Source organism: Phoxinus phoxinus, assembly GCF_949152265.1.
Source record: "Phoxinus phoxinus genome assembly, chromosome: 21".
NCBI classification, from domain to species: Eukaryota; Metazoa; Chordata; class Actinopteri; order Cypriniformes; family Leuciscidae; genus Phoxinus; species Phoxinus phoxinus.
In genome coordinates, this window is record NC_136896.1 from 1,510,579 (window position 1) to 1,537,639 (window position 27,061).

Consider the following 27,061-nt stretch of genomic DNA (forward strand, 5'->3'; position numbering starts at 1 on the left):
TGTGTGTGTGTGTGTGTGTGTGTGTGTGTGTGTGTGTGTGTGTGTGTGTGTTTATATATTGAGTAGATAAATAGATCATACTGTATATTAAAATGATTTTTATGAAATATATATTAAATTATAAAAATAATGAAAAACACAACAAAATCGGTTAAAAATCTGGGAACAAATGTTAACAATAATAATAATGTATGTATTATGTTTGTGTGTTTAGTGTATAAACACAAAATAATAATAAATAGTAAAGTACATAAAATAATTTTTGTAGTTAGCTTTTATTTCCCCCCCAAACAAAACAAAAAAGACAAATGCAAGACACACTTCAGTTTGCGTGAAACCTAAAAAAAAATTATTAACTTGTCTTGTCTTCCTAACTTTGCTATAATGGTTCAGATTTATGTTTTTATGTTAAGTTTATGGCAATAATATATTTACAGGAGAAACTGAAAAAATGAGAATATAGTGCACAAGTTCATTTATTTCAGTAATTCAACTTAAAAGGTGACACTAATATATTAGATAGACTCATTACATGCAAAGTGAGATATTTCAAGCCTTTATTTGTTATAATTTTGATGATTATGGCTTACAGCTTATGATTATGAAAACCCCAAATTCAAAATTAGAATATTGTGAAAAGGTTTTCATAAGCCATAATCATCAAAATTATAACAAATAAAGGCTTGAAATATCTCACTTTGCATGTAATGAGTCTATCTAATATATTAGTGTCACCTTTTAAGTTGAATTACTGAAATAAATGAACTTTTGCACCATATTCTCATTTTTAGTTTCTCCTGAAGATAAACTTCTCATATATGTATCATATTTTTCACAACTCCCAGCTTTATGGTTGTTCGAGCGCAAACATGTTGTAGAAGTGCTTCAGTCAGAGCTTCATTATCACTCTCGATCTCCTGATTTGATGTCCTCTAATACGCCGTGGTTCCAGCATTAACACCGCTCAGCTTTTCCAGGGCTTGTTCTCCCGGATCGTGTGTCTGAGGACAGATCCGCGCTGGGATGTTCATGTTCAGCTTGTTTCTCATGCAACCCTCCGGCTGGCTAAATATCTGTTGTTTGGTTATGTAAAAAAATCCAATAATCCTCCGCACTCTCCATGGCTGAACGGCAGTGGGTGTTAATAAACATGTGCTTATCAAACGATTATTATTGATGCTTTAAAACACCAGCGGCTTCATAATCTGCATCTTCTGCTTTTCACCTGCATGCCAAAGACTGGTGATTTCAGTAGCATGAGCGTTTGATTCAGAAGAGAGTAACCCGTGAGACTGAACTAAAGCGCTAGCGCTGCACATCTCTTGATCGAGTGTCTTCTGTCTGTGTTGGGCTTTTTGTGGCGTTTGTGTGTCTTTGTGGGATTGATCGGCAAAGCTTTTCGGGTTGCTTGTGCGCTTCAGATGCTAATGTTCAGAATGAGTCTTCAGCTTCTGATTTACACGTCACAATATTTGAGGACTGTTTTCAGACATTCATATATATGCAGCTTTCTTTTAAAGGGACGGTTCGGAGTAATTTCAACGCTAACGGATCCAAGGTTGTATCTGGTAAATTACCGCACTAATAATGCCAAACTTCTACAGTAGTGCACATAGCTTCTGTACTGTACTGCACTGTAAAGTTAGTAAGTACATCAGGAGTTAATATTTAAAGGGGTCATGACATTTTTTTTAATTTTATTATTATGTTCCCTTAGGTGCAATTATAGTATTACTATAGTTTTTTTATAAAAAACTTTTAAAATGTAGTGATTTATGACCTTTTCCCTGTTTCTCATCCTCTGATTCACACAGTCTGTTTTGGGGGTGTTTCCCCTTTAAGAGTTCAGTGTTAACGCCCACTGTTATGATTGGCTAACGTCAGTGCCTATGCAGCAATTATTAACGCCCCCAGCCAGAACATTTGCGGATTCAGCGTATTTAAAAAGTAGTTTAAAGTTTTAAATACATTACTTACAGTTTGCGTCGTCGTTGTTGAGCCCAGAATAGTCGGCACGGACTTATCTTTGAGCAACAGTTTTCTGGCAAAGCCAGCATCATTTTGGGATTTGTTCTCAAAACAGTCATCCTTCAAATGTACAGAACAAACGCTTAAACTAACACTGCCGTGACTGAGACGTCCGCAAAAAATAAAGTGCATCCATTTTCCCCTGACGACTGGATCTTTCTGCAGCGTATTCAAAGATGTTGTTTGTCCACAGCCAGGAACAGCACATCTGCGGCATCGTAATTTCCCTGTACACAGACCCACTCGCTGTCCGTCGACTGAACACTTGTGAGGCGAGCAGCGATACGAAATGTCTTGCGCTTAAAGCGTAGTTGTCTTGTCCTGGAGGCGGTGTGCAAACGCTGGTATGTCACTTCGCACCGTGACGTCACTTCTTACCACACCCCCACCCCTTAAACACACCCCCACCCCTTAAACACACCCCCACCCCTTAACCACACCCCCACCCCTTAAACACACCCCCACCCCTTAACCACACCCCCACCCCTTAACCACGCCCATCAAACCACGCCCCCACTCATAACCATGCCCCCACCCCATAACCACACCCCCACCCCTTAACCACGCCCCATCCCTTAACCACGCCCACCAAACCACGCCCCCACCCCTTAACCACGCCCATCAAACCACGCCCCCGCCCCTTAACCACGCCCCGCCCATAACACACCCCTCAAACCACGCCCCACCCCTTAACCCCGCCCCCATCCATAACCACACCCCTCAAACCGCGCCCCAACCCTTAACCACGCCCCTCAAACCACGCCCCTCAAACCACGCCCCCACTCATAACCACACCCCCACCCATTAACCCCGCCCATAACCACACCCCTCAAACCACGCCCTGGTCGTCTTTTCTGAAAACTAAAATAGGTCACCCTAAGGTCACCCTAACCTCCATGATTTGGGAAAAGCACGTAAAAGTCTTGCGCGATCACCCGGTGTTGCTGAAAAAGTTTTTGGGGATTTTTTTTTTTTTTCGTGAAGTGTTGACAACTTAGTGTTAACTAATAATTGTTGCAAACTGGCACTACCAACAAAATATTAGTGCATCTGCATTCCTGGAACTGGGCGTCGTTACACTACATCCTTATGCATCGCTTTCTGCCAGGACTTTTACAGGCTTTTCCCAAATCACTGAAGTGACCTCGACGTCCGGGTTAGCGGAAGCATTAGCCATCAGGCAAGTGTTATTTAAATAAACTCCTGATGTACTTACTAACTTTCCAGTGCCTCGCTTTATGAGTACAGAAGCTATGTGTACTACTGTAGAAGTTTGGTGTTATTAGTGCGGTAATTTACCAGATCAGCCTTGGATCCGTCAGCGCCTGCACTGAGCCATTCGGCTGATATCCCAGAATAATCTCTAACTTTAATAATGATCCAGCGAGGGGGAAAGCTTCTGGGGGGGTTTTCATAAGTGACTTCAAAAGATTTCTATTTCAAATGCATTGCATGTCATTCAACAAGCACATTTGTATTGGTCATAATTGTAAATTATCCATGTTGCAAATTAGTTTGCATGCATTTTGACGGCTCTTCATGAAGGATAGTGATAAAGCGCTGCTCATCTAGCCAGTTTATGAAGCATGAGAATGATAAAATACATAAAGCACCTATTATGTGCCCAACATGCGTGAAAATGAGAAAGAATACAAAATTGTCAGTTGAATTATGAATGTCTCACGGTGTCCACAAAAATATGAACTGGTTTCAACAATCATAAATGTTTCTTGAGCAGAAAATCAGCATATTAGAATGATAATGATGCTGAAAATTCAGCTTTGATCACAGGAATAAATTACACTTTACTGTATATTCACATAGAAAACTGCTATTTAAAAATTTTTTTTTTTTTTATCTAAATTTTTACAGTATTTTTGATCAAGTAATGCAGCTTTGCAGTCCGACCCAAAACATTTCTGTGTGTAATTACAATCAACATTGCTCAACTTTTTGTCTCAGTGCATTGTGGGATTGTTTCTGAGTGCAAAAGAAGTGAACTTTGAAGGCATTATAATACTTTTTTGAGCAGCTTTCAAATACGATGCCTAATGCGACAACTCACTTGGTTTTGAAACAGAGAATGGTTCTTTCTTGATTAATCACGTTTTAAGTTCAGAAGTGCTTTTAAATGTGACCCTGGACCACAAAACCACTCTTATGGGTCAATTTCATGTTTAAAAAAAAAAAGCTGAGTAAATAATCTCTCCATTGATGTGTGGTTTGTTAGGATAGAACAATATTTGGGCGAGACACAACTATTGTAAATCTGGAATCTGAGGAGCAAAAAAATGTAAACTGAGAAAATCTCCTTTAAAGTTGTGCATTTATGTTCACGATTGTGCTGCATTCACTCACAAAAATACATGTTTTATATATTTACGGTAGGAAATTTACTAAATATCTTCATGGAACATGATCTTAATATCCTCATGATTTTTGGCATAAAAGAAAAATGGATAATTTTGACCCATACCGTGTATAGTTGCTATTGCCACAGATATACCCGTGCGGCTCCAGACTGGGTTTGGGATCCAGGGTCACACATGAAGGCAGGATCAGTGATGTTGGAGAAGTCCACGTGTGTGTCTGATCTGACTGTGACCCACGGCTCTTTGAACAGAAGAAATATTTGACGTTCCTAATGAAACTGATCTGAGTTCTGTCCCACATTCCAGTTCATCACGGTGTGTCTTTGATGTGTGTCCTAGGTTACGCCCCGGTTACGGGCATGTGTCACCCGCTGCGAAGCTGCACGCTGAACCACGAAGACGGATTCTCCTCGGCGTTCGTGGTGGCGCACGAAACCGGACACGTGTGAGTTTACATCCGCTTTTCACACTCGATTTAACCGATATATACAGTAGTGGACAAACATTAGTTACTGTATTTGTTCATCTTTGTTTACGTTAGTTAATAGAAATACAGCTGTTCATTGTTAGTTCATGTTAGCTCACAGTGCATTAACTTATGTTAAAAAGATTTTAATACAGTATTAGTACATTTTGAAATTAACATGAACAAACATTAATAAATGCTGTATGTGCAGTTCATTATTAGTGAAAGGTAGGGTAGGTCAGAATTGTCTTCAAATTTGTTTAAACTGTCTTTATATACCAATACATAATTAAAATGCAAGTACTCTGAAATAGAGAGTATAAAAAACTGAGTGACTCTAGTGTATTTAATCTTCAATAAACACAGCTCATTAATTCCATTCACTCCCACCTAAACACGGGTGCGCGACTGCGGCAGAGCCAGTAGTCATGGCGACGGAGAGTGACAGTCGCGCAAGCCAATCACTTGTTTCGTCCCGGTAGGAATTAATGAGCTGTGTTTTTTGAAGATTAAATACACTAGAGTCACTCAATTTAATACTCTCTTTTTCAAAGTACTTACATTTTAATTATGTATTGGTATATAAAGACAGTTTAAGCCAATTTGAAAAAAAGTTCTTTAGACAATTCTTACCTACCCTACCTTTAATGTTAACTAACGAACCTTATTGTAAAGTGTTACCGCATATTTGAGCTGTTTTAACTGAAAACATCTCTTAAAATATGTGACCCTGGACCACAAAGCCAGTCATAAGGGTAATTTTTTTGAAATTGAGATGTATACATCATATGAAAGCTGAATAAATAATCTCTCCATTGATGTGTGGTTTGTTAGGATAGGACAATATTTGGTCGAGATATGAATATTGAAAATCTGGAATCTGATGCAAAAAAATTTAAACATTGAGAAAATCTCCTTTAAAGTTGTGCATTTATGTTCACGATTGTGCTGCATTCACTCACAAAAATACATGTTTTATATATTTACGGTAGGACATTTACTAAATATCTTCATGGAACATGATCTTAATATCCTCATGATTTTTGGCATAAAAGAAAAATGGAAAATTTTGACCCGTACAATATATAGTTGCTATTGCCACAGATATACCCGTGCAATATATTCTCAATATTCACGCCAGTAATGTTTATTTTAAGGCATGATTATAAAAGCTGCTTAAATGTCCTAATTGAACTAAGGCCTAATCCTGGATTAATCTAAGCCCTGTCTGTGAAACCAAGCCTATATATATTTTTTAATATTTTAAATATGAGGGAAGAACAAAACACTAAACTTGCTTATTTTACAAAAAACGGCAAACATAAAAGCATGTTTTATTTTACAAAAAAAAAAATGCATAGAAAAACAAAAAGCGGACAGGAAACGCAAACATTAACTTCAACATAATCAGTTATTAATATTCCATTGGTTCTCTCTTGTTTTTGCACATGTTCATAATGTCTTTGAATGACAGCCTGGACAAAGATGTTCGCACAATCTGGCATGTTGCATTGCATTATTATGCACAACTACGCACTATGCATGTTTTTAATAATATTGGCTGAAGATGTCAATTGTCCTTGGCTGAACATCACTTTTGGACTTTATGCAACAGGAATATCTATATTTTCCAATAATTGCTGCCGCCAGTTTGACAATGCTCATGTTCCCGAGACGAGCGCACATGAGCTGTGTTGTGTTTAGCAGGAGAATTGGAGGCGTGTCATGCGACAATCATTTTGTAATTATGTTGTGATTGTAAAATGTTTCCTGCAATAATTAGTTTGCATGCATTTTGTCTGCAGTTTATGAAACATGGCAATAAAGCGCTGGCGGGAAGAAGCTGCTCGTTCAGCCAGTTTATAAAGCATCGTTTAGTGCGTGAGAATGATAAATACATAAAGCATCTATTATGTCTAATGTGCATGTGAAAGAGAGATTAAAATAGCTCAGCGTGAATAAATGATTTGGATGCACATCATAAGTATGAACATTAGTGCTGCTCAACAGCGCCTCCTGTAGGACGTGACGTGCCGCTTTGCGAGATGTTTTCAGGGCTTTGCAAGAAGATTTCAGATATGTAACTGCAAACAATTATGCTTTTCTGTCTCATTTTTTGTCTTGTTTTCCAGAATAAATATCTAAACATTCTGAAATCAAGATGCTTTTACTTCAGAAGCAAAATTATTAAAGATAGCAAGTCTAGTTTAACGGAAACAACCATCAGAATGAGGCTATAGTTTAAGCGTAAAATAATTCAAAGGCAAAACAAGGTTATTTTTCTGACCCCACTAACAGAGATTTGTTCTTGTTTAAAGCATCATTTCATTTTGATACATTTTTCAGGAAACAAGACTCAATAACTTTGCATATAAATTAGGGCTGGCCAAAATTTTTTTTTTTTCGATTAATCGATTTTTAAAATGTGGTCGATTCAAAATCGATTCTCAAAGGCCAAAAATATTTTTTTTTCCCATATTTATTTATCTATCACCCAAAAGCCAGTATTAGTTTTCCTGCAGTTCATAGGCTTGCAGCCTCCATGCTACAGCTAATGCTAGTTTTCTCTTAAACAGAAAATAACCTGATCCGATTTGATGAAGGCATGCGACTGTTCTGACTTGTCTAATTTTCAGTATCAATTTTTCATCTTGCATCAAAATCCTGTCTATTGATTGTATGCATTTGACGTTGGGTTTTAATGTACCCAAGTGTACCTAAAATAAAAAGAGTTTAATATATAGGTTTATGGCTCTTAATTTCTTTTTTATTAATTAACCTCTAGTAAACTTATGTTCACCGTTTAAAAAAAATAAAAAATATATAGAATTTGTATTAAATCTATATTCATTGAGTCGAATCGGGAATCGAATTTAGAGAATCGAAATCGAATCGAATTGGAACATCTGAATCGATACCCAGCCCTAACATAAATGCATCTTGATTCAGAAATATGTACCGGCAGTGTTGGGGAAAGTTACTTTTAAAACTAATGCATTACAATATTGCGTTACTCCCTTAAAAAGTAACTAAGTAACTTACTTTTTGGAAAAGTAATGCGCTACGTAACTTTTGCGTTACTTTTTTCCCCACATGGGCTGGGCTTGTTTTCTTATAACACAAAAGTTATATTTTTGGGCAAATGTAAAGACCCGTTCACACTAAAAGTGAAATAATAATCCTCAGACTGAAGGACATGTGTACAGTAGAGGAAAGCACACAAGCAAACCTTTCTATCTATCTATAGTCATTTCTGCTTATTAAACAGAATCATCGAAGGTCAGAAGCAAGTACATTGGTCAATAAAGTGAGATTAAATGCATAAAAATGTATGTTTTATTTAACATATTTAGTTATTGGAGGTTTGCATAGTATTATGATTCTGCATTTCACTGATTTTATTCATTTTGAGGAATATTGAATATTTTTTTGTGCAAGTGAGATGAGTAAATGCTCACATTTAGTCTAGAACTACAATAAACATGTTCACACACACACACACACACACACACACACACACACACACACACACACCCTCTGCACTTTGATTTGTCTCAACATGAGGACAGGAGAGCTGTTAGTCAATAAATGGGAAAACAAAGTAACTTGCGTTACTTATTTGAAAAAGTAACTCAGATATTTTGTTGTAAATTTTTTAAAGTAACGCATTACTTTACTAGTTACTTGAAAAAGTAATTTGATTACGTAACTCAAGTTACTTGTAATGCATTTCCCCCAACACTGTGTACGGGTACTGGAAAACAAGACACAAATCCTGAGTAATGAAATGAGTTTTTGCAGTGCGGTGTGTGTGGAGGATAGCCGTGAATCACCGCTTTTCTCACGGTGAATCACTGAAGACTGTATGTAGTGTTTGTGTCTCTATAAACACTGACAGAGGTCACATGATCATGAGTGATGATGTCAGCAGAACCCTGGCTCGTGACTCCACATGCTGAATAGTTTAGAAATGTTTTCTGCTTCCACAGCCGGACACTGAGCTTTATAGACTTATTCAGGGATGTTTTATTCATGAGGAATCGATTGGATGGTGAAAAGTGTCTCTATATGACATATGGTTAAAAATTAAGAGGGATTGTTGGCATCAAATGACTTTTTTGAAAAGGCATTAAATTTTGATGAAAGGTTATTCATTCATATTTTTTCTCTCATATTAAGGTTTTGATCTTTGAAGCGATATTATAATATATACACTACCATTCAAAAGTTGGGGTCATTAATATACCTTTTTTAAAGAATTAATACTTTTAATCTGCAAGGACAAATTGATCAGATATTTTTTTTAATGTTACAAAAAGATTATATTTCAAATAAACACTGTTCTTTTGCACTTTCTATTCATCAGAGTATCCTAAAAAACTAAATATATCACAGTTTCCACAAAAATATGAACTGGTTTCAACACTGATTATAATCATAAATGTGTCTTGAGCATCAGATCATCATATTACACTGATTTCTGAAGGATCATGTGACACTGAAGACTGGAGTAATGATAGCTTTGATCACAGGAATAAATTACACGTTACTGTATATTCACATAGAAAACTGCAGATTTACATTATATTAATATTTCACTGTTTTACTGTATTTTTTATCAAATGAATGCAGAACATTAATCATTCTTACCAAACCAGTGTAATTTATCTTTGATCACATACAGTACATTTATACTAAATAAACATAGTAATGAACAGCAGCATTTAAGTAGTGTAAATATTTCAAAGATTTAAAAAGCTGCGCTGGAAGTTCCGAACAGGAAAGAATCAATGAGTCGATTCATTCGAACGAATCTCTCCGGAGATTCTGTGTGATTCGGCTGACCAGTGTTGTGATGGTTGTGCTGAATGTTTCAGACTGGGAATGGAGCACGATGGCCAGGGGAACCGCTGCTCGGACGAGACCAGTATGGGCAGCATCATGGCTCCACTGGTCCAGGCCGCGTTTCACAGATACCACTGGTCCCGCTGCAGCAAACAGGAGCTCAACCGATACATACAGTAAGAGTCTCACTCGCTTCTTTAGTCGGGATTCTGGACAGACTTAATCTCTCCAGACGGAAAGAAATGAGATTAATATGTTTGGTTTCATTGTGTTTTAGTTTGGGTTTGACTGTGTTCTCAGTCATTGTTAGTTGCATTGCTTGCTGATTAAAGGATAATTCCGGTATTTAACACCTTGAGTCTATATTGTAGTTTGTTTTGGATGAACAAGAGTGGTGGACAACATTTTTTTGACAATGGTTCCTCTCTTGAGTTTTTGACTATAAAAGAATTGGCCATGGACCCATTTAACATTGGAGTCAATGGGCATGTCCGAAAATGTCATTAAAACAGCCAATAATGTTCGTTTACAAAACTGTGCAACTCACCGAGTGGTTAGTGATGTTAGTTGATGATTATAAACAATATATCGTCGCAATATATGATTCCAATCCGTTTATTTTGCTATAGTGGAACTATTTTTTCAGACACTTCACAACCGTGTAACTTCCGCTAAATGAAGAATAAAACACGACAGAAACTGTATTTCGCAACACTTTTTGTTTCTGGAACATCAACGAACATCACTAATCACTTGGTGAGTTGCACAGTTTTGAAAACGAACATTGTTGGTTGTTTTAATGACATTTTCGGACATGGCCATTGACTCCAATGTTTAATGGGTCCATGGCCAATTCTATTATAGTCAAAAACTCGAGAGAGGAACCATTGTCAAAAAAATGTTGTCCACCACTCTTGTTCATCCAAAACAAACTACTATATAGACTCAAGGTGTTAAATACCGGAATTATCCTTTAAGTTACACACCTGTTCTTTATGTGTGTGTGTGTGTGTGTGTGTGTGTATATATCTGTGTGTGTGTATATATATATCTGTGTGTGTATATATATATAAAGCCTTAGTTTACACAGTTCTGTTCTGTTCTGTTCGTTTAAACCCGTATGACTTTATTTCTTCAGTCTGACTCGTAGCCCTGTCACGATTATTGATGAATTGCCTGATCGGGGTTATTCGATCTAATCCCAATTATTTGAAATAACCGCAATAATTGTGCAGTTAAAATAAAAAATAATTAATTGACGAAAATTTAAGCACTTAAAAATGCCATCAGATGCCCAATATCGTGTCTACTTTTCCTCCTTTTGAAATAATGTATTATATTGTATTTTAAATAATGAATTATATAAATATTCAAATTAAAATTATATATATATTCTCCATGTTTAAAAAAAATCATGCTTTAGGCTTATACTGTAAGTGACATAAAAATAATATAATTAAATTGTTAATTGCAATTATTTATGACAATTAATCATCAGCACAAAATGTCGTAATCGTAATCTGCTTACTAACACCAAAGAAGATGTTTTTACATATTCCCTGAGTGCTCTTTATCACTCTGAAGACAAAAATGCACCATATATGATCATAAAAGTCATATCAGTCACAAAGCATCACATGACTGGAGAACGATACATCACACTCCTCATATATGAGGCTTTTATGACGCTCTTTTGTCATTTTTTGGAGCTCAAACCCTATAAACACATCCAGCATGTATCGCTTGCGTCCGACAGAAGAAAGTAATACGGGATGAGAGTGAACGGGCAGGATTTATATGTTTTGGTGAAGTTGATCAGCATTGTTGAGTAATGCATTGATAAAAGCGTCCACAAACCCGCTGTGTGTCTTCCAGCTCGTACGACTGTCTCCTGGATGACCCGTTCGAGCTGAAATGGCCCAAACTCACGGAGCTTCCCGGGATAAACTACTCCATGGATGAGCAGTGCCGCTTCGATTTCGGTGTGGGTTATAAGATGTGCACCGCCGTGAGTATCTGATCCTGTGAACACAGACTCCAGTTCAAGCGGATCGATGTGTTTGTTTATTGTTGTGATGAAATATGGCAAACCTGGACCACAAAACCAGTCACATGGGTTGAAATTGAGATAGGACAATATTTGGTCGAGATACAACTATTGAAAATCTGGAATCTGAGGAGCAAAAAAATGTAAACATTGAGAAAATCTCCTTTAAAGTTGTGCATTTATGTTCACGATTGTGCTGCATTCACTCACAAAAATACATGTTTTATATATTTACGGTAGGACATTTACTAAATATCTTCATGGAACATGATCTTAATATCCTCATGATTTTTGGCATAAAAGAAAAATGGATAATTTTGACCCGTACAATGTATAGTTGCTATTGCCACAGATATACCCGTGCGGCTCCAGACTGGGTTTGTGGTCCAGGGTCATATGTGAAGACTCAAAACTCTGAAAATGAATATGCAAAAACCATCTCGGTAACACTTTACTTGAAGGGGTGTGCATAAGACTGACATGACACCTTCATAATCATGATATGACACATGTCAATTATTACATTTTTAATGCAAATATGACATTGTCTGAGATGTCTTTGTTATGACAACTTTACATAAACCAATACATCATAACCTGTCAGTGTCTTGGTAATGATGACAACTTGACAATACAAAGACAACATAAGTTGTCATAAATATGTCAAAAACATGACATAGCAGATTAATTATCAAACTTAAGAAACCTTAGCTTTACAGGTCAACATTACATTAAACTGTCATGTGGTTTTGTAAACTGCGCTTGCTCTTGTAAGTCGGTTTGGACGAAGGCGTCTGCTAAATGTAAATGTGTGTTTCTGTCGTCCCCAGTTCCGCACGTATGACCCGTGTAAGCAGTTGTGGTGCAGTCATCCTGATAACCAGTACTTCTGTAAGACTAAGAAGGGTCCGCCGGTGGACGGGACTGAGTGTGCGCCGGGAAAGGTCAGACTTCTCCTCAAACACACCGAACGCTTCAATATCACAGTTCACACACAGCATTCATAATATGTGACCCTGGATCACAAACCCAGTCTGGAGTCGCACGGGTATATCTGTGGCAATAGCAACTATACAACAATAGAAAGTATAGGTGTGTGTTAGTGATGCTTGTGAATGTGTGTGTTGCAGTGGTGTTTTAAAGGCCACTGCATCTGGAGGTCGTCCCATCAGCCCTACGGTCACGACGGAGGCTGGAGCGCCTGGGGAAAGTTTGGCTCGTGTTCCCGAACCTGTGGAGGAGGAGTTCGTTCCCGTAACCGCCAGTGCAACAACCCTGTGTGCGTTTCTCAAACCCAACCGTGAGCCAGTCGCGTTTGCAGAAGTTCATTATTAAACTCATAAAAAACAACAGAATTACGGGAATACTGGATTGTAAACCACTAAGAAATGCCAGAATCAAGAGATTGAAGCAGAAATGAGTGAGAAACACAGAAACACACACAGCCGCTCTCAGCATAAGGGGCTTTCCTTGTTATTAATGCTTGATAACACTCCTATAAATAAAACTGCAGTGTCTGTGATAGTACCAACATCCTTTGCTATATATGACTTATCACAAGAGGAAAAAATGTAAGTTTAGTCACATCCACCTTATTCCTACGCCTACGAACTGCTCCGAGACACGAAGGTTGAGATCAAAATGCAGCTTTATTTAAGGGGCAATCCAGACACGAAATCCAATATATAGGCAATAGGTCAAAACACAGGTAGGCAGTCCAAACAAACAAACAAACAAACAAACCAGGCAGGGGTCAGAGGCAACAGAGTAATCCACGGAACAGGCAAGAAATCCAAGGGACATGAAAACGCTTGAAAATGCAGTGCAACAATATACAAAACTTCTCAGTGAGTGAATGAGTGATAAATATAAGTATAAATAGGCTGAGACTAACAGGGTAATGAGACACAGGTGAATGCAATCAGTGATGATGAGTCCGAGCAGTGAGTTATGGGAAATGTAGTTTGTGAGGGAGTGAGAATAGTCTGATGTGGAGCGCCCTCTGGTGGCTCTCAAGGGCACTCCAGCTGGTGACCGTTACAATTATAGATATCCATATAAGGCTAGATGTCTTAAGGCGGAGTCTCGATAGGCATCACCGGCGGCCATCTTGTCACAGGGAAGCTTTCTGGCGAGTGATCAGCACGAACACAAATACTCTTATCTCGCTGAAATCTTGACGGATTTACAAACGGTTTGGTTCTTACAAACGTTATTAGCATGGCTATAATTCTGGATGCTTGAACATGTTGAAATATATAATATTATAATTATTCATAAGTACGCAGTGTCATAACTACATCTCTGACATTTATAACAAACCAACCCGTTTGAAAATCGGTAGAAAATTTAGCAAGTTATGGTTATTTAAAAAGTACATGCACCATTAAAACACGATGTTAGAGTGAGTGAGCTGACTGTGGCAAGATGGCCGCCAGGTGCGGACATCGACCTCCATTGGCCAGTAGAATTCTGGGTGTAACTTCCGTTAAGCTGTAAACAGTCAGTGACAGCTCTATGAACACAATATGTTAAAAAAGTGTCACAATGTGATGATATTCATCTACTCACCCCTCAACCATCGAACATTAAAAGGAAATTTAAAAGTGTAAAAGCAACAACAAGGCCTTTAAACAGACCAAATAACCCCAAAAGCGCGAGTCTTTGGTTAAATATCTCTGTCGTAATATATATATATATGTATTGTGTAACTTATATTGCTTTAATCAAAAATGTTCATTAACTTCAGCATTACGTGATACTATTCCAAAGGGATTTCCGTCATATTGACAGATTATAAATTGCATTTACCTGTGAAAACAAACCTGGAGAATAGCGAGAGATTATTCGTGCATTTATTAATGGATTATATCGTAAATTAAATTTGTGAGGACAGTCCACATATGTGCAGTATATATTGTCCTTCATACTTTTACAGCAAAGGGAAAAAAATAAAATAATCACGACGAGCTCGCCGTGTTTTAACATGTCTCGTTAAAATACCAAGTATAACGTTATTCTCATGATGCCTGCAAATAAATCCTGAAGGAAAATTGACAATCTGACGGATCAGTTTTATTTGTAGGGCAACCTTATGATTATTAAATTATTCGTTTGAATGGAAGTTCCCCAAACCGGACGTGCCATCCATAATTCGTCAGGAATAATGTGGATAACATTGATGAATGGAAACGCCATCATTTCGCAATCGCTTTTTATCGACATTTAGAAAATATCGCAAAAGTTTTGCGCAACCCTGTACTGGAAACTTGTCTAGCGCCGGCGCCGCCTCTCTGAGGATCTGTCCTGACTCGAGTCTCTGTCTCCACAGTCCTGCGTACGGAGGGCGAGACTGCCCCGGCTCAACCTTCGATTACCAGGTGTGTAACAGCGAGGACTGTCCCGGCCCGTACGAGGACTTCCGAGCGCAGCAGTGTGTGCAGCGCAGCAACAAGTACCACAACAACCTCAAACACACCTGGCTGCCGTACGAACACCCTGATGGTGAGAGAAGCACGGCTCACTTTTACACATGTGACCCTTGACCTCAAAACCAGTCGCATGGTTTTATATAACGCACGGTATATCTGTGGCAATAGCAACTATACATTGTATGGGTCAAAATTATCCATTTTTCTTTTATGCCAAAAATCATGAGGATATTAAGATCATGTTCCATGAAGATATTTAGTAAATGTCCTACCGTAAATATATAAAACGTGTATTTTTGTGAGTGAATGCAGCACAATCGTGAACATAAATGCACAACTTTAAAGGAGATTTTCTCAATGTTTACATTTTTTTGCATTAGATTCCAGATTTTCAATATTCATATCTCGACCAAATATTGTCCTATCCTAACAAACAATCAATGGAAAGCTTATTTACACAGCTTTCAGATGATGCATAAATCTCAATTTCCTAAAATTTACCTATGTGACTGGTTTTGTGGTCCAGGGTCACATATTAATATTTGCAGGATCGATTTCCTGGAGCAGGGATTCTTAAACACCTTTGTCAGCTGAACCTTTCTGACATAGAATATTTTCTTGAAATAATTAAATTATTTCAAATAATTTTTATAAACAATTTAATTGTTTAAATAAATATTGTGATCCTTTATCAACACGTTTGCATGTGCTGGTAAAAAGATAAAATATTAAAATATACATCTTTTTTTTTAGTAAGAGTTCTACATTTTAATTAATTATTAGCTTTTCATCAAACTAAATAAAATAAAAAATAAAATAAAAAATCTAACCGTATAAAACTATTACCATGTAATTTTCTGGATATTTGAACAGAATATTATGAAATACACTACCATTGATAAGTTTGGGGTCAGTATGATTAAAAATAATAATAATAATAATACTTTTATTCAGCAAGGATGCATTAAATTGATTAAAAGTGATAGTAAAGACATTTAGAAAAGAAATGCTGTTCTTTTGAACTTACTATTCATCAAAGAATACTGAAAAATAAAATATGTCACAGTTTCCACAAAAATATGAACTGTTTTCAACATTGATAATAATCATAAATGTGTCTTGATCATCAGATCATCATATTACACTGATTTCTGAAGGATCATGTGACACTGAAGACTGGAGTAATGATGCTGAAAATTCAGCTTTGATCACAGGAATAAATTACACTTTACTATATATTCACAGCTGATTTACATTACAATAATATTTCACAGTTTTTACTGTATTTTTGATCAAATAAATGCAAGTAAAATCATTTAAAATCTTACAGACCCCAAACTTTTGAACGGTATGTTAAAAACGGTAAGTAACACAAAAAAAAACTACTTGGGATGTTTTTTCCTCCGCTTTTGTTGGCCGGTTCGTGTATTAAATCTCCCTGAAGAGCTCAGGACTCACAGTGACCCTAAGCCTGACCGCAGACGCGAGACGCGAGTGGGACGCGGGAACACAGCGTTCCTGCCAGAAACTGCATCGAGAAAATAAAGACACTGTGAGGAAGACATGAGGAGAAAAACACTATACGTCCACATTCACTGAGAACCTCTTTAGCGTATGATATCTGTGAGTCACGCTCACCTTGATACACTTCTCTCTTTTGTTCATTTCACGAGTGTGTAAGTAGGAAGTCATTTACCAGACGCTTTTATTTACAGAGACCGAGACCCTTTGAAGAATCTGGTTCATATCTGCAGCTTTGAGCTCGTCTGAACACTGAAAAGTGACTGTGATGTAATGAGTCTTTTGATATCTTCTGCCTTTAACAGTTTCATGGTGAGGTGTTGATGTGTGTGTGTTTCAGAGGCTCATAAGTGTGAGTTGAGCTGTCGCTCTAAAGAGACGGGGGAAGTCGTGTTCATGAACCAGGTGATGCATGATGGGACACGCTGCAGTTACACCGACCCGTTCAGCGTCTGCGCTCGAGGAGAGTGTCTGGTGAGAATCACACACACACACTCACGCACGCACACACACACACGCACACACGCACGCACACACACACACACACACACACACACACACACACACACACACACACACACACACACACACACACACTCACAATTCAACTTAAAGGGTGAAACTAATATATTATATAGACTCATTACATGCAAAGTGAGATATTTCAAGCCTTTATTTGTTATAATTTTGATGATTATGGCGTATAACTTATGAAAACCCCAAATTCAAAATGTTAGAAAATTAGAATATTGCAAAAGATTTTAAATACAGAAATGTCGGCCCTCTGAACAGTATAATCATGCATGTGTACTCAGCTCTTGGTCTGGGAATCTTCTGCATGAATTACTGCCTCGATGCGGCGAAATCAATGAACTTTTTGCACGATATTCTCATTTTTCGAGTTGCACCTGTATGTCTATATGGTATGGAAGCTTGTTTCTGCCACAGAATAAAACATTTAAAAAAGATAATTGTGACTTTTGATCTCAGAATTGCGAGATATAAAGTCAGAATCGTGAATATAATCTCGCAATCCTGACTTTTTTTCTTGCAATTGCGAGTTTATATCTATGTTTCGCCCCCCTTAGTTACTGTCGCTATGTCCGACAAGCTACGCCGCTCTCACACACATATGTTCTAATGCAGTGAAAAACACACCGTGGAGCAGAGAGGACACTGACAACACACTGACAGACACAGACCAGCTTACTTTTCAGTTACTTTTGATATTACCGTTTTTTCCAACTGCTTACACACGGTTTCAAAACTATGTCTCCTTTTTTCAAAACTCTACACACAATTCCCAAACCTGCACACACAAAATGCAAATTGCCTCACATCTCCTTCAAAATGTAACACTGCGTTCAAAATGCCATAAACACACGCCAGAATGAAGCATTTGCATCAAATGACAAACACTTCTTTCATAATAGTACATTTTTGGATATATCATGCAAACACTGTTGTTCTAAATCTAAAGCTCTTTGGTCTTTCATAGGCTTATATCTACATTTCAATGTTAGTGAAAGTAATCTGCTGATATATGAAGGACTAAAAATGACAGAAGGAAAAATAAATAAATAAATAAAAGTAGAAATAAATAAATAAATGCATAAATAATAGTGAAAATAAATACATTTTGGTAATGTAAATGGCTATTTCTGTATTTTTGCATGTATTTATTCATTTATTTATGCATTTCTATATGTATTTATTTATGTATTTATACATTTATTTATATATTTATTTATTTCTACTTTTATTTATTTATTTTTACTTCTGTCATTTTTAGTCCTTCATACTGATAGGGGTAACAAGTACACTGTAAACCTTGTGTATCTACACTGGAAACACCAATACAATGTAGAAACAGAAAATATTTAACATTACTGTTGTTTACAGTAGCATACAACAAAACCATAAACATATGTAAACCAAAAACATATTATTTAGAAGAAATCTATTGTTCAAATCAGGTAATCTGACCTTTTACCTGTTTATAGGCGGCCTATACTACAGTAAAGCAGATTGGTTAGTGATCAGCAATTACTGTAGTGTTTGCACATGTGAGGAGTGTGTGTGTGTGTGGCCTGGTGAATAAGTGTAGCATTTTGATTGGTTGTGTTTGGAAAAGGAAAGCAAGTCACTTACTGTTAGATTTTTGTGTTTTAATAAGATAATTGTGTGTAGTGTTTTGAAAAAAGTGTTTTATGCAATTGAAAACTGAGTCAAAGGCTGAGAAATAGCTTATGGTTTTGGAGATTTGATGTGTAGTTTTGCACTTTGAGTGAGAGGTTTCAAAAATCGTGTGACATGAAAAGATTTTGAGTGTAAGCAGTTGGAAAAAACTGTAAACATTAAACAAAGTCTCACCTTTCAAATTTGGTCATTTTTTAAAGAAATGTAAACAATAAATAGCGTTTTGTGGCTCTTTAATGTGTGTGTCAGATCGCTGTCGCTCAGTTAAAGCCGCTCGTATGTTTTAACCGCGGAAAGACATCAGTACACTCCGCTTCTCAAGCTCAAATCCTCACATGTTAATCTACTAACTCTCCTGACTGCTTTGGTGGACAAAATGGCGGATGGTGAAGTATGATTGGTCAGATCACCTGTCAATCAAGCTCCCTGCGAAGGGTCAATTACCTTTTTTATTTTTTATTCTGTGGTGGAAACAAGCTTCCAGCCATCAAAATATTTTCAATATTGTCACCCATCAGCCATTGAACAACCCGTATCAGTCGAGTGATGGTGGGAATGATGGGATATGAACAATGTTCTCTCTCTCTCTCTCTCTCTCTCTCTCTCTCTCTCTCTCTCTCTCTCTCTCTCTCTCAGCATGTCGGCTGTGATAAGGAAGTGGGATCATATAAACAGGAGGATAAATGTGGCGTGTGTGAGGGAGACAACTCACACTGTCGCACCGTCAAACTCACACTCACCAAAACCCCGAAGAAGACCGGTACAAACTCACAGACAAAACCTGCTCAGTTATTCATGACATTCTGTCTTAATAAACACACATACCTCACATTCATATTATGCTAACCTTTTACAATAATGCATTAACAGACATGAACTATTAATGAGCAGTTCATTTGATACAATATTAGGGCCATATAAAATCCATTTTATTTCTTCCCAAATTCTGTTTTATTTTTTTCCTAATTACATTTTTGCCATTAACATTTTTCTTATTTCCGTGTTGTTGTTTTTTTGTAAAAAAAATTCTAGACTCTGTTTTAATGGTTAAATTAATTGTTATTAATCCAAAAGCAAGTCTAATTATTTGCAATTATGAAACTTGTGCAATTTAACAGCAATTTACAAACATTTTTAGGGCCCTATGAAATAAAAAAATAAAAAAATTCTTAAATTCCTTCTTTTCTTTTTTTTACGCAATTACGTCCGTGTTTTCCACATCGCCCTACAGTATTTATATTAATCTTTGTTATTGTTTTGTTATTTAATAACAACACTGCTCATTGTTAGTTCATGTCCGCTCACGTACATTAAATAATATTAACAGATACAACTTTTGATTTCAATAATGTATTCATAAATGTTGAAATGCACAAGATGCTTTAGACGTGCTTTTCATTGCTAGTAATTAATGTTAACCAATAGAAACTTTTTGTAAAGTTTTACCAATATTTTCATATCTGGATAAAACTCTCACGAAAGCAAGTCTAAATCATATTTCACTCCTAAATCATCTGGACAATGACAATGAGATTTTTTTTAGTTGCATCATGGTGATGAGAATTTGAAATAATTATGAAAATATCTTTAGTTCTTAATTTTCTTTATGCAAATGTAATGAATGATGTTTTATGAGCTGGAGGTTTTATCTAATGTGTTGTTTCTTGATCTGTAGGGTTGCTGAAGATGTTTGATATTCCTGCTGGCGCTCGGCACATTGTGATCGAGGAGAACGAGACGTCGCCTCACGTAATTGGTGAGTTTGTACCCGACGGATCATTCGGCAGAAATCAATGCTTTTCTCCAGTGGCACAAACCCAGGGCTGGTCATGCATCCTATTGAGACCAATTACTGCCTTCCCATCATGCTTTGTGTGTGTGCATGTGCCATTTGAAATTCCCTGACAGCTTATTCTCAGCAGTTTTTCTGAAGGTTTTGTTTTATTTCTTTATTTCTTTCTTTTTTTCTTCTTCTTTTTTTTACGACCCTGAATTCATGTTGAGAATCTGAGAGAAAATATGTAGTGTTTTAATGTGAAGTATAAAGAGTTTTATATTACTGCAATCAAACAAGTGCACATGGGCTGATGTTGGCTGTGTTCAGAATTGCATACTACCATTCTACTAAAACTTAAACTGTTAAAAAACATTTTCATTGAATGAAATAAATATTACATGAAAAACTTAAACTAAAAAAATTTTTTTTAATGTTTTCTTGGCAAATAACTGGAATAAAATTAGTTTATTAAAAAATATTTAAAAAAATTGTGAATTAAAATACAACTGAAATAAATAAACAATAAAGTATAAATATTTTAAGACAGACTAAATTACACTTTTAAATGTTGTATTAGCAAATAACTGGAATAAAAAGAGTTTATAAAAAATAGTAAAAACATTTTTGTGAATTAAAATGCAACTGAAATAAATAAAAATAAAGTATAAATATTATAAGAAAACTCACTAAATAAATTAGAAATTGAAGTAAACTGGATTAATAGAGTTAGTAAAACTGAAATAAAATAAAATGTAAACTAAATTAAGTATTTCAGAACACTAATATAAAGTAAAAACATAAAATGACCTAAACTTAAATTAAGTGTAATTTTTTAAAAATAAAAAACAGTTCAAGATATTACTAAAAACTGTAAGATATGTTACACAAAATTGAAATAAACATGTAAAACAGAAGTTAAATATATGTTATAATGTAGCATCCTTCAGTTTAGTTTTTTTCACTAAACTATACTGCACAATATTCATTATCTTCAGTCTGTCTTCTCCTTTCAAGCAGAGTTAGAATGATTTGAGTTTGAGTCGGATGAGCCCATAATATTCCTTTCTCTTCTGTCCTCAGCCGTTAAGAACCAGGTCACTGGCAGCTTCATCTTAAACGCCAAAGGAGAAGAAGCCGAGTCCAAGAGCTTCATTGAGAACGGGCTGGAGTGGGAATATTTGCTGGCGAGCGGGAAAGAGTCGCTGAAGACCGTCGGGCCGCTGAACGAACCCATCGTGGTTCTGGTAAGAGACGGAGACACGCTTCTATACAGTGGCTGTGTTTCCCTAAAGCATCGCTAGACAGCTATACATCATTATCAGCAGAGTTTCCCGAATGCCTCGTTCCAGTGTTGGGTTAGGCCTCGTTTACACTGCAGGTCTTGATGCCCAATTCTGATTGGTTGCTTATATATTCATGTGTTTACACTTGACATAGATCTGAAACATCGCACATGCTTAAAGGGATAGTTCACTTTAAAATGAAAATTCTGTCATCATATACTCACCCTCAAGTTGTTTCAAACCTGTATGAATTTCTTTCTTCTGCTGAACACAAAGGAAGATATTTTGAAGAATGTCAGTAACCAAACAGTTAACTGATCCCATTGACTTCCATAGTAGGAAAAAAAATACTATAGAAGTCAATAGGACCAGTTAACTGTTTGGTGTAAAGCTGCTGTTTTATTTAAAAATGCTTTTGTGTTTACAGAAATGTTCTAATTTTGGAATAAAATATTAAGTGACCTTTTTTGTCACTTGTAATGAAGCTTGCTTATTAGTGAAATTATTAATATCATGGAATGGTAATTATTGTCTTTAGCCTGGAGTTATGGCTCTCAATATCGCAATATATATCGTTGGGGAAAAAAATATCGCAATGTAATTTTTTCCCAATATCGTGCAGCCCTAGTGACGGGTGTTGAGTTGATGTGACGGTGTTGAGTTGATGTGACGGTGTTGAGTTGATGTGACGGGTGTTGAGTTGATGTGACGGGTGTTGTTGAGTTGATGTGACGGTGTTGAGTTGATGTGACGGTGTTGAGTTGATGTCACGTGTTGAGTTGATGTGACGGGTGTTGAGTTGATGTGACGGGTGTTGAGTTGATGTGACGGGTGTTGTTGAGTTGATGTGACGGTGTTGAGTTGATGTGACGGTGTTGAGTTGATGTAACGGTGTTGAGTTGATGTGACGGTGTTGAGTTAATGTGACGGTGTTGAGTTGATGTCACGTGTTGAGTTGATGTGACGGTGTTGAGTTGATGTGACGGTGTTGAGTTGATGTGACGGTGTTGAGTTGATGTGACGGTGTTGAGTTGATGTCACGTGTTGAGTTGATGTGACGGTGTTGAGTTGATGTGACGGTGTTGAGTTAATGTGACGGTGTTGAGTTGATGTCACGTGTTGAGTTGATATGACGGTGTTGAGTTGATGTGACGGTGTTGAGTTGATGTGACGGTGTTGAGTTGATGTGACGGTGTTGAGTTGATGTGACGGTGTTGAGTTGATGTGACGGTGTTGAGTTGATGTGACGGTGTTGAGTTGATGTAACGGTGTTGAGTTAATGTGACGGTGTTGAGTTAATGTGACGGTGTTGAGTTGATGACACGTGTTGAGTTGATGTGACGGTGTTGAGTTGATGTGACGGTGTTGAGTTGATGTGACGGTGTTGAGTTGATGTGACGGTGTTGAGTTGATGTCACGGTGTTGAGTTGATGTCACGGTGTTGAGTTGATGTCACAGTGTTGAGTTGATGTGACGGTGTTGATGTAACGGGTGTTGAGTTGATGTGACCGTGTTGAGTTGATGTAACGGGTGTTGAGTTGATATGACGGTGTTGAGTTGATGTGACGGTGTTGAGTTGATGTGACAGGTGTTGAGTTGATGTGACGGTGTTGAGTTGATGTGACAGGTGTTGAGTTGATGTGACAGGTGTTGAGTTGATGTGACGGTGTTGAGTTGATGTGACGGTGTTGAGTTGATGTGACGGTGTTGAGTTGATGTGACGGTGTTGAGTTGATGTCACGTGTTGAGTTGATGTGACGGTGTTGAGTTGATGTGACGGTGTTGAGTTAATGTGACGGTGTTGAGTTGATGTCACGTGTTGAGTTGATGTGACGGTGTTGAGTTGATGTGACGGTGTTGAGTTGATGTGACGGTGTTGAGTTGATGTGACGGTGTTGAGTTGATGTGACGGTGTTGAGTTGATGTGACGGTGTTGAGTTGATGTGACGGTGTTGAGTTGATGTAACGGTGTTGAGTTAATGTGACGGTGTTGAGTTAATGTGACGGTGTTGAGTTGATGACACGTGTTGAGTTGATGTGACGGTGTTGAGTTGATGTGACGGTGTTGAGTTGATGTGACGGTGTTGAGTTGATGTGACGGTGTTGAGTTGATGTCACGGTGTTGAGTTGATGTCACGGTGTTGAGTTGATGTCACAGTGTTGAGTTGATGTGACGGTGTTGATGTAACGGGTGTTGAGTTGATGTGACCGTGTTGAGTTGATGTAACGGGTGTTGAGTTGATATGACGGTGTTGAGTTGATGTGACGGTGTTGAGTTGATGTGACAGGTGTTGAGTTGATGTGACGGTGTTGAGTTGATGTGACAGGTGTTGAGTTGATGTGACGGTGTTGAGTTGATGTGACAGGTGTTGAGTTGATGTGACAGGTGTTGAGTTGATGTGACGGTGTTGAGTTGATGTGACGGGTGTTGAGTTGATGTCACAGTGTTGAGTTGATGTGACGGGTGTTGAGTTGATGTCACAGTGTTGAGTTGATGTGACGGTGTTGAGTTGATGTGACGGTGTTGAGTTGATGTGACAGGTGTTGAGTTGATGTGACGGTGTTGAGTTGATGTGACGGGTGTTGAGTTGATGTCACAGTGTTGAGTTGATGTGACGGGTGTTGAGTTGATGTGACGGGTGTTGAGTTGATGTGACGTGTGTTGAGTTGATGTGACGGTGTTGAGTTGATGTGACGGTGTTGAGTTGATGTGACGGTGTTGAGTTGATGTGACGGGTGTTGAGTTGAATCTGTTGTTCTGAGCAGATCGTCCCGCAGGCCGAGGACACCAAGATCGGTCTGAGCTACAAGTACATCATTCATGAAGATCTGCTACCGGTGATCACCAACAACAACGTGCTTCTGGCCGAGCTGGACACGTACGAGTGGGCGCTGAAGAGCTGGTCCCAGTGCTCGAAACCCTGCGGCGGAGGTGAGCGAGAGATGTGTTTTACGTCTATATTTAAACTGACAGAGTGTGTACGCTTCCACAATAGTATTTTTATTCATCAGGGACGCATCAAATTGATCAAAAGTAAAGTTTTTTTTTTTTACTTTAAAATACAAAAGATTTCTATTTCAAATAAATGCTGTTCTTTTGAACTTTCTATTCATCAAAAAATCCTGCAAATTAAAATGTATCACAGTTTCCACACAAATATGAAGCAACACAACTGTTTCCAACATTGATAATAATCATAAATGTGTCTTGAGCATCAGATCATCATATTATACTGATTTCTGAAGGATCATGTGACACTGAAGACTGGAGTAATGATGCGGAACACTTCAGCTTTGATCACAGGAATAAATTACACTTTACTATATATTCACATAGAAAACAGCAGATTTACATTATAATAATATTTCACTGTTTTCTATGGAATCTTGTTTTTGCCACAGAATATAACTTTTTTTCTCAAAATTGCATGTTTATATCTCACAATTCTGACTTTATAACACGCAATTGTGCAGAATTCTGAGATCAAAAGTCATAAATGTGAAAAAAAAAGTCAAATTGTGAGATAAAAAGTCGCAATTACCTTTTTAATTTTTTTATTCTGTGGCGGAAACAAGCTTCCATAGAAAACAGCTGTTTTACATTCAAATTATATTTTACTATATTTTTGATTAAATAAATGCAGCTTTAGTGCAGCAGAAGAGACTTTTCCCTCAAAAAAAAACATTTTTAAAAGTGCTAATGCGACCATTGTGTGTTCCTCAGGGGTCCAGTTCACGAAGTACGGCTGTCGGAGGAAAAGCGACGGGCGTTTGGTTCACAGGAACTTCTGCGAGATCAGTAAAAAACCCAAACCCATCCGTAAGCGCTGCAACACCAACAGCTGCAGCCAGCCGACGTGAGTCCCGACCCGCACGCAGAATCAGCCGAGACTCGGGTCACACGTTACTGAGGTGTGTGTGTGTGTGTGTGTGTGCAGGTGGGTGCTGGAGGAGTGGGGCCCGTGCAGTAAGTCCTGTGGGAAGCTGGGATATCAGTCTCGTGTGGTCCAGTGCATGCAGCCGCTCCAGAACGGCACACACAGACTCGTACACACCAAATACTGCAGCGAGGAGCGTCCCGAGACCCGGAGAGCCTGCAACACCAGCGCCTGCCCGTCCCAGTGGAGGACCGGGGCCTGGGCACAGGTGAGGGCTTATTACCCCGTCTAATCCCACCGGTCACAATTGACTGTTCGCAAAGACCCACCCCCCTTTAGTTACTGTTGCTATGTCCAACAAGCCACGCCTCTCTCACACACACCATGTTCTCACGCAGTGAAATATACATCGCGGAGCAGAGAAAAGACTGACAACACACTGACAGACACAGACCAGGTTACTTTTGATATTAAACAAAGTGTCACCTTTCAAATTTGGTAATTTTTTTAAAGAAATGTAAACAATAAATAGCGTTTTGTGGCTCTTTAATGTGTGTGTCAGATCGCTGTCGCCTCAGTTAAAGCCGCTCGTGAACCGATCATCTCTTCCTTCTGATGTTCATTCATGTTTATTTGATGCTATAAATGAACTAGAAGGAATGTTGTTTTAACCGCGGAAAGACGTCAGTACACTCCGCTTCTCCAGTTCAAATCCTCACATGTTAATCTCCTAACTCTCCTGATGGCTTTGTCTGACAAAAATGGCGTATTTGGCGGATTATGATTGGTCAGATCTCCTGTCAATCAAATTGTGACCGCATCTTTTTTCTTATTACTGGAAGCTCTAAAAGTGTTGTTATTAGATTTGGGCAAGAAATGTAACTTTTAAATGACAAATTTGATTGTCAAGTCAAGTCTAGTCACCTTTATTTATTAAGCGCTTTTTACAATACAAAATGCTTTAAAGCAGCTTTACAGAGATAACAGGAAAATAATGCAACAAAGTTTGTTTCCAGAAGAAAATAGCGCCACCGTCCAGCTTAAGTAAGTTCAGTGATGGTTCATTTTTGTTGTAAAAAAGTTAATTTAGTTTAGCTCTGTAGAAACAGTGATGTCATCGTCCAGCTCAGTTCAGTTCTCATATAATGGTGTCAATGCAGGAGATCAATAATATTGTATGAATATTAAATTAATGTCTCCAACTAAGCAAGCCA

General features: G+C 37.6%; 1 protein-coding gene across 4 annotated transcripts in view; it reads left to right on the forward strand.

Annotated features, from left to right (window-relative positions):
* adamts14 (ADAM metallopeptidase with thrombospondin type 1 motif, 14) overlaps positions 1-27,061 on the forward strand; it is a 108,957-nt gene that overhangs the window by 72,379 nt on the left and 9,517 nt on the right. For 2 of the 4 annotated variants that reach the window (XM_079595086.1, XM_079595087.1), the window contains exons 7-19: positions 4,740-4,845; positions 9,744-9,887; positions 11,587-11,719; positions 12,589-12,702; positions 12,889-13,058; positions 15,090-15,262; positions 17,051-17,184; positions 19,546-19,669; positions 20,585-20,665; positions 21,767-21,930; positions 24,736-24,901; positions 25,694-25,826; positions 25,908-26,115. In XM_079595086.1, the coding sequence (XP_079451212.1) occupies positions 4,740-4,845; positions 9,744-9,887; positions 11,587-11,719; positions 12,589-12,702; positions 12,889-13,058; positions 15,090-15,262; positions 17,051-17,184; positions 19,546-19,669; positions 20,585-20,665; positions 21,767-21,930; positions 24,736-24,901; positions 25,694-25,826; positions 25,908-26,115 (1,850 nt within the window). The remainder of the gene's footprint in view (positions 1-4,739; positions 4,846-9,743; positions 9,888-11,586; positions 11,720-12,588; positions 12,703-12,888; positions 13,059-15,089; positions 15,263-17,050; positions 17,185-19,545; positions 19,670-20,584; positions 20,666-21,766; positions 21,931-24,735; positions 24,902-25,693; positions 25,827-25,907; positions 26,116-27,061) is intronic. The other 2 variants (XM_079595088.1, XM_079595089.1) reach the window with 1 other exon arrangement.